The 8,787-nt window shown below is 41.3% G+C and overlaps 1 protein-coding gene across 1 annotated transcript in view; it reads right to left on the bottom strand.

The window, feature by feature from the left end:
• Positions 1-8,787, bottom strand: part of LOC103251145 (CCR4-NOT transcription complex subunit 10) — a 74,527-nt gene that overhangs the window by 38,207 nt on the left and 27,533 nt on the right. Inside the window, exons 5-8 of the mRNA XM_008049746.2 lie at positions 8,005-8,147; positions 4,525-4,611; positions 3,894-3,977; positions 653-770 (exon numbers count right to left, since the gene is read on the bottom strand). Coding sequence (XP_008047937.2) covers positions 653-770; positions 3,894-3,977; positions 4,525-4,611; positions 8,005-8,147 — 432 coding nt within the window. The remainder of the gene's footprint in view (positions 1-652; positions 771-3,893; positions 3,978-4,524; positions 4,612-8,004; positions 8,148-8,787) is intronic.

The raw sequence follows: 8,787 nt of genomic DNA, 5'->3' as shown, positions 1-8,787 counted from the left end.
CAGGTCGAGGCTGCAGTGGCCGGAGCGGCCACTGCCCTCCAGTCTGGGCGACAGAGTGAGACACCAACTCAAAACAAACAAACAAAAACAAACAAACAAAAACAAAATAAGAGCGGGGCTAAGTGGCTCATGCCTGTAATCCCAACACTTTGGGCAGTTGAGGTGAGAGGATTGCTTGAAGCCAGGAGTCTGAGACCAACTTGGGCAATATAGTGAGTCCTCATCTCTAGAAAAATTAGCTGGGCATGGTGGTGCGCATGTGTGGTTCTTAGCTACTTGGAAGGCTGAGATGGGAGGATCACCTGAGCCCAGGAGTTAGAGACTGCAGTGACCTTTGACTGATTGATCCACTGCACTTCAGCCTGGGTGACAGAGCAAGACTCTGTCTCTAAAATAAAAAAAAATTAAAAAATGAAAAAAAGCACAGTGATATTAAAGTAAAGAGAAAAACACAATGAGGTTTCTTCTGAAGTGGAAACAAGTCATAAACCAAAATTCCGGAATTTTTTGCAGCAGATATATTAAAATAGTTTTCCTTGAAAATTAGCATAAAGGACTCTGATGAACAGTCCAGAGGCAGGGAGGGGAACAAGCAATGAGGAGGAGAAGAGCCAGGAAAAAAAAAAGTTAAAATATTATGATTTTCTTTTACCTGTTTTCATGAATCCTGGATGCTCAGCAATGTTTGAACTATTTAATAGTTTCACAGCTTTTCGATAATTGCCCCTTAAGTACTCAAAATTGCTTTTAAGAAACAGAGAGGGTGCAGACTGTAAGGAAAATATAAAGGTTACTTATAATTTGCTTACTGATGCTTAATGCAGGACCTTAATTATACTGTTGCACCGGAATGTGTTCAAAAGCATAAGTGACTCAATTAAATCATGGTCACAAGAAACATACATAGTCTCTAGTCTCTAAACTTTCCATTGCCCTTGCAATCTAAAAAATTAAAACCTATCAAACAGCACCTAGCAAAAAGAAGTAAGGGTCTACCTAAAAAAATAGGCACAACATATCTGTTTAAGAACACAGACTGCAGATCACCACCTGCCTGTCTTCATTCACTCACTACTACCAGGAAGCCAACTTCATAGCACAAACTGGGTCCTTCATTTTAATGGTTATGAGAGGCTGGTGATGCTCCTTACTTTTTAGGACATAAATGCACCTTCATTAGAACTTAAAGAGATACAAATGATCAAATACTTTTCCAAAGAGCAAAGGAAAAAGTGTCATTCTACAAATGGAAGAATTTTCCAACAGAATGCCCTATTTGCGAGCACTAATCTCGCTGTTGCAGAGGCCTTGTTTGGGATGCAGGTCACCTTTCCCTTCCCCTAAGGCACCTCATGATGGAGGATCCTCGGGATGGCAGCACACATTCAGAGTGCAAAAGCTGCAGAGGTCTGGAGACTCAACATCCATCCTGGAGGACACCAGGGATCCTCGTCTAATTATTTATTCACATTAGTTTCGCAATAGGCTTTTCTCTTACATACTTGTCCATTCTTTGCTCTGCCACCCGGCCATCCCAGAGCTGTGGTCAGTAAGGAAATGAAGGCTTCAAGTCTTATTCTCAGTGGTAGCACTTCCTCCTCAAGTTGTCCTTCAGTCAGGTATGAGCATTACACTGAGTTACAATTATAATTATTTTTGCTTGTCTCTCCACTGTTACTATGGCGTCCTTTCAGGCAGGGATTTTCTTTTTTTTTTTTTTTTTTGAGTTGCAGTCTCACCCAGGCTGGAGGGCAGTGGAATGCTCCTGGCCACTGCAGCCGAAACCTGCTGGGCTCAGGAGATCCTTCCGCCTCAGCCTTCCAAGTAGCTGGAACTACAGGTATGCACCACTATGCCCGGCTATTTTTGTTGTTTTATTATAGAGATGAGGTCCTGCCAAGTTGCCCAGGCTGGTCTTGAACCCGCGGGCTCAGGCAGCCCTCTCTCCTTGGCCTCCCAAAGTACTGAGATTATAGGCGTGAGCCACCACACCCAGTCTGGGGCAGGGATTATGTCTTTATTTATTTATATGCCACCGCAGCCTCAATCTGCTGGGCTCTGGTGATCCTACCGCCTCAGTCTTCCAGGTAGCTGGAACTATAGGCATGCGCTACCACACCCGGCTAATTTTTGATTTATTGTAGAAGCGAGGTCTCGCCAAGTTGCCCAAGCTGGTCTTGAACCCGTGGGCTCAGACAATCCACTCGCCTTGGCCTCCCAAAGTGCTGAGATTACAGGCTGAGCCACCGAGACCGGCCAGGATTATGTCTTATAACTCAAAAACGGTTTGATAATAGTTAGCTAATTAGGACTTTCTCTCTCAGCTTCAGGTCTGGGCTAAAATTGTTCTCCTTAAAAATCTCTAGGCCGGGCTCAGTGGCTCAGCCTGTAATCCCAGCACTTTGGGAGGCTGAGGCCAGGAGATTGCCTGAGCCTGTGGTTTCAAGACCAGCCCAGGCACTTTGGCAAGACCTCATCTCTATAATAAAATAAAAAAATCAGTCGGGCATGGTAGCACACACATGTAGTTCCGGCTACTTGGAAGGCTGAGGCGGAAGGATCATGAGTTCTCAGCAGGTCGACGCTGGGCTGGCGGTGAGTGTACTACTGCACTCCAGCCTGGGCGACGAAGCGACACTCTGACTCAAAAAGAAAAAAAAAAAAATCATTAGAGTACTAACCCAAGTAGCTAATCTGGATCCTGCATGAGATTACTAACCATATATTCTCATGATTTCATACTTCTAAATTTATAGCTTTCCTAAAAGCATCAACAATGTTCACAATTCTGCTTCTTCCCCACACCATCTTAAAAATTATCTGTCAATGGAGGACTAGGGTTGAGGGAGTAGAAGGAGTAATTATATCTCAAATATCGTAGTACTAGTTAAATCAAAGGTATCAATCAAGCAGTCATTTGGAAGGGACAGGTCTTGGCTACAATTTGACTGTTAAACCTTTTTTTTTTTTTTTTTTTTTTTAGTAGGAGTCTCACTCTGTCGCCCAGGCTAGAGTGCAGTGGCACGCTCATGGCCACCGCTACCTCGAACTGCTGGGCTCAGGTGATCCTTCTGCCTCAGCCTTCCAAGTAGCTGGAATGAAAGGCATACCATCACGCCAAGCTAGTTTTTGGATTTATTGTAGAGACGAAGTCTCGCCAAGTTGCCCAGGCTGGTCTTGAACCCGTTAACTCAGGCAATCTTCTCCCTTCTGCCTCCCAAGTGCTGGGATTATGGGTGTGAGCCACCATGCCCAACTGACAGTTAAATCTCTAGTAAATGTTTTGAGTTTAGCATTTAAAAATTCTAAAATAATCTAAATGTCCAATATCAGCAAATGTTAAGTGAATTGTGATAAACCACTCTCAGAATACCAGGCAGCTATATAAAAAGGAAAAACGAGGCCAGGCACAGTGGCTCATGCCTATAATCCTAGCATTAAGGAGGCTGAGGCAGGTGAATTGCTTGCGCCCAGGAGTTTGAGACCAGCCTGGGCAACATAGCTAAATGTCATTTCTACAAAAAAATTGAAAAATTAGCTGGGCATGGTGGTGCACGCACGTAGCACTAGGTACTCGGGATGCTGAGGTGGAAGGATCAGATGAGCCCAGGAGGTCGAGGCTGTCGTGAGCTGTGATCGTCATGATCATGCCATTGTGAGACTCTGATTCAAAAAACAAAAGCAAAAATGCTTGTAACAATTTTAAGTAAAAAATGTACTACATTAAACTACAGGTATAGTATGATCATGACTTCCCAATTCAATAATTTTAGGTTTATATCTGGTGCATGTATAATAGACTAAGAAAAATTATTTAAAATTGACAAATGCCCATAGTCTAGATAAGAAAGTCACAAACTGACAAACTAGAGAAAAGTCCAGAAGAAACTCACATTTCCGGCTGTGTTCATGACTGACTTGATTTCCCTTTTGCATGCCTTCAGGGACTTCATTTGAATATAAGCTCGTACTTTGTACTGTCAAGGAAAAAATGCTACTATGTAAGAACTACGGTAGATTTACATATGCTAAAGTTTTACTTTGTAGTTAAGAAAATTAAACTCAACCCTATTTACAGCATATTTATACCAGTTACTTGCCAAATCAAGTTTAAAATTATCTTAAAGATTCTGTTTTACTGTACTCTTGAAATATACTTAAAAAAACTGAAAACACAGTAGAATAAAACTTATATGTGCATTCTAAGCAAAATCCTACCAACTGCCATCAGCACATGGTTAACTAACAATGATCTTTAAAATTCCACAAATTGATTTTATAATCTAATATATTCCTAGGCCATTTCTCTCAAACTTTTATGGAGTAAATAAAAGAAACTATATTATATTATCATAAGCCAAATATATTTTGAAGGATAAATGTACTTCTAACGATACTTTAAAGTCAAATAAATATACATCCCTTGAATTACTCACTGCTTTCAATGATCTATCACATTGCTTCATTCTTCATAACTACAAGTAAGTATATATGATGTGTAACTGCCCTTTAAATTGTACATACCTGATGTATCTTTGATTTTGCAGCTTCTATTAGTGCTCCGCTTTCAGCTTTATGGTTAGATCCATCTTTGTTGGTGTTATTACCAGTCTGTAGGGTGGTGAAACAAAGTTTACCAAAATTAAATGTGTTCGAACATAACTTTAAATCAGCGATTTCCAAGTGGACTAATCTAAATCACCTAGAGAATATTTTTCAAAATGCAGAATCCCCAGTCCCCCTCCCACAGATTCAGGCTCCACAGTCTGGAGTGGGTGACAGGAAACTACCAATGAGAAGCTCACATTTGAGAATAATGATGGACTTGTTTGAAAATGTTTGATAGTACTCGGGTAAAATTCAGATTGCCATTCAAAAACCCAACACAGATAATATTGCTCCAATTGTAAAGACTTTCTGTTACGAACACTGCCAACAATGTCAAACTCTAACTTTCTGTCAGACAGTCCAGCTCTGATCCCTACTCCCACTGCCAGCCTCGCCTCCTGATGCTCTCCACACCTTACAGACACTTCTGCAGCTCACCAGAAGCTCACACCTTGTGTGCTGTTTCCTCAACCAAGATGGCTATCCTGCTCCACCCCTCCTTTTCTGACCTGTCAAGCCTTTACTCTTTCAAGGCCCAAATCACACATCCAATTGTCCTAATGCATTCCTAACTTCCGTCCTGCCTGTCCATGAACAGATGGTTCTCAACTTATCTCTCCCCAGACCTGAGAACCTTGAAAGCAAGGACTGCAATGCGTTCTTTTCATCACCCTGGTACCTAGCAGAGTAGCTTAGAACTTGGCAGAGCACACGAGCATCTGCTCAACTAAATTAAATTTTATCAAATATTACAAGTATTGAGTATCAATGAAATATTTTACTATGCAATCTTTAGGAACAATGAAAAGATTTTCAACTAAAATCCTTTATAAACACACACTTAAGTTAAAAAAAAGTAATGCTAGATACTTATTTTTGAACCTCAAGAACTTATTTTTTTATTGTTGTTTTTTGTTTTCTTTTGAGTCAGAGGTTTACTCTGTTGCCTGGAGTGAGTGCAGTGGCATGCTAACAGACACCGCAGCCTCGACTTGCCTTTTGCCTCAGTCTTCCAAGTAGCTGGAACTACAGGTGTGCACCACCCCACCCAGCTAATTTTTTGATTTATTGTAGAGACGAGGTCTTTCCATGTTGCTCAGGCTGGTCTTCAATCCATGGGCTCAGGCAAACCTCTTGCCTCTGCCTCAAAACCTCAAGAACTTATATAAGCAAGAAGGTATTGACAATCTGTTTCCTGCAAACAAGCCTTTTTTAACAAAGGGGCCGGAATAGGGATAAAGAAGGGTCATCCTTTGATAACCAGAAGCATGAGCAAAAGAAAAAACATGAGACCCAGAATGTATTCTTACTGGGTACTAAGTCTCTTTCAGAGCTTAGTGACGCTTAATCATCATGAATATGAGATCTGGGTTGGGTATGGTGGCTTATGCTTATAATTTCACCACTTTGGGAGGCTGAAGCAGGAGGATCTCGAGGCCAGGAATTCAAGACCAGCCTGGGCAACACAGTGAGAGCCTGCCTCTACAAAAAATTAAAAAATTTGCCAGGTGTGGTGGCGCACACCTACAGTCCCAGCTACTCAGGGGGCTGAGGCAGGAGGATAACCCGAGCCCATGAGTTCAAGACTTCAGTGAGCTGTGACTGTGCCACTGTACTCCAGGCTGGGAGACAGAGTAAAAGACTATCTCTAAAACAAAGAAACAAATACACAAAATAAGTGGAAGTCTTTTTTTTTTTTTTGAGTTCTTGACCTTCTGGGCTCAGGTGATCGTTCCACCTCAGATTCCCAAGTAGCTGGGACAAAAGATGTATACCACCCCACGCCTGGTTAATTTTATTTATTTTTGTAGAGATGAGGTCTTGCAATGTTGTCTAGGTTGGTCTTATACTCCTGGGCTCAAGCAATCCTCTCACCTCAGCCTCCCAAACTGCTAGGATTACTGAGTAAGCCACCACACCTGGCCAGTGTGAGATCTTTTTGAATACTTTTTTTCTTTGAGTTGAGGTCTCATTCTGTGGCCCAAGGTGGGGTGCAGTGGCATGATCACGTCTCACTGCAGCATTGAACTCCTGCCTCCAGCAATCCTCCCATCTCAGCCTCCCAACTTGCTGGGACTACAGGTGTGTGCCTACATGCCTGGCTAATTTTTGGTAGAGACAAGGTCTTGTTATATTGCCCAGGTTGGTCTCAAACTCCTGGGCTCCAATGATCCTCCCACCTCAGCCTCCCAAAGTGCTGGGATTACAGATATCAGCCACCATGCCTAGTCCTTTTTTGAAGAATTTTAATAATGAAATTTTCCCTAATGAAAACTATAATGTTTAACCAGATTATGGGTTCTACTGTCTTAATTCTAATCTTTACATTCTATAAAAATGGTATCTCACACATGAAAAGATGCTCAAGGTAGTCCTTAGGAAAATGCAAATCAAAACAAAAACAAGATGACTAAAATTTTTTAAAAAGATGGACAATAACAAGTTTTGGCAAGAATGTGAAGAAATTAGAATCACATAAATTGCTGTTGGGAATATAAAATATTGCCATGTTGGAAAATAATCTGGTAATTCCTTAAGGTTAAATAGTTAAGTTACCACATGATCCAGCGATTCCACCCCTAAATATTATATCTAAGAGAAGTGAAAACATCTAATCACACAAAAATTAGTACATGAATGTTTATAGCAGCATTATTTGTTTGTTTGTTTGTTTTAGAGTTGGAGTCTTACTCCATCACCTGGGCTGGAGTATAGTGTCACACTTACAGCCACCCCAGCATCGACCTACTGGGCTCCTGTGATCCTTCCGCCTCAGCCTTCCAAGTAGTTGGAACTACAGGCATGCGCTACCATGCCCGGCCATTTTTTTAAAAAATTTTTTTATTGTAGAGACAAGGTCTAGCCCAGTTTCCTGGGCTGGTCTCAAACCCACAGGCTCAGGCAATCCACTCACCTCGGCCTCTGAAAGTGCTGGGATTACAGGCTGAGCTACGAGTCTGGCCTATTTGTTTGTTTTTTAGACAGGGTCTTGCTCTGTTGCCCAGGCTAGAGTGCAGTGGCACAATAAAAGTTCACTGCAGTCTTGAATTTCTAGGCTCAAGTGATCCTCCTGCCACAGCCTCCAGAAAGCTAGGACTACAGGTATGTTACCACCATGTTTAACTAATTTAAACAAATTTTCTCGTAGAGATGGGGTCTCACTATGCTGCCCAGACTGGCCTTGAACTCTTGGCCACAAACAATCCCTTGGCCTCAGCCCTCCAAAGTGCTGGGATTACAGTCCTCATTGTGAGTATACCAAAAAACACTTAACTCTATACTTTAAAATGGTAACATTTATGATATGTAAATCATATCTCAAGCTGTCAAAATATTTCATAACCACAAATATTCATCATATTTCAGATTTTAGTTCGATCACCTCTGAACACTCACCTCATTCTTTCCATTTTTGTTATTGTTACCCTGTGAAATCATTTTTTCCAGGACAGCAAGAAGATGCAAAGCTTTCTCAGCTTGGTAGGTTAATATATACAGGTCTACAAGCAAAAAACATACTGCTTGGGCAAATTTTTCTTCTGGGAATAAAAACACCAAGAGAAGAAAAGTCACAATCCAAAGTGAAGCACACGTCTCAAGCAATCCCCCACTTTAAAGGATGCAAAGCTTTAAAGAACAAAGCCTCAGTCTTTACCCAACTAAATGCATATCACCTAGAGCCCTGAATAGAAGCAATATGCAATACCAACAATGTCATCTAGTGACCTTCTTTGGCAAAATATTTACTAAATACTAGCACATGTAATGAGTAATATTATTTTAGGCAGAAGGAAACGTGAATTCCAATACAAAAACCTGAATTCTAGTACCTGAAATCCAAAATGCTCCAAAATCCAAAACTTTTTGAAGGCCAGAATGATGTGCAAAGGAAATGCTCATGAGAGCATTTGGATTTTAGATTAGGGATGCTGTACCAGCAAGTATAATGCAAATATTCAAAAATCCAAACGAATCTCAAATTGGATTTGGGCAGTCTGAACGAAAACACTTGGAACCAGAAGTGTTTCGAATAAGGCATATTCAACCTGCACTTACTCTGCCACTAACCAAATGTGTGATCTCTGCACAGCAGACCTGAGATGGCTGGCTGTGAAATGAGGAGATTACTTTTTTTTTTTTGAGTTGGAGTCTCACTCTGTCGCCCAGACTGGAGTGCAG

Source organism: Carlito syrichta, unplaced genomic scaffold (assembly GCF_000164805.1).
Source record: "Carlito syrichta isolate Samal-C Ts95f unplaced genomic scaffold, Tarsius_syrichta-2.0.1 Scaffold136414, whole genome shotgun sequence".
NCBI lineage: Eukaryota > Metazoa > Chordata > Mammalia > Primates > Tarsiidae > Carlito > Carlito syrichta.
Note: the sequence above shows the minus strand (reverse complement) of the source record. Positions and strands in the feature narration are given on the sequence as shown.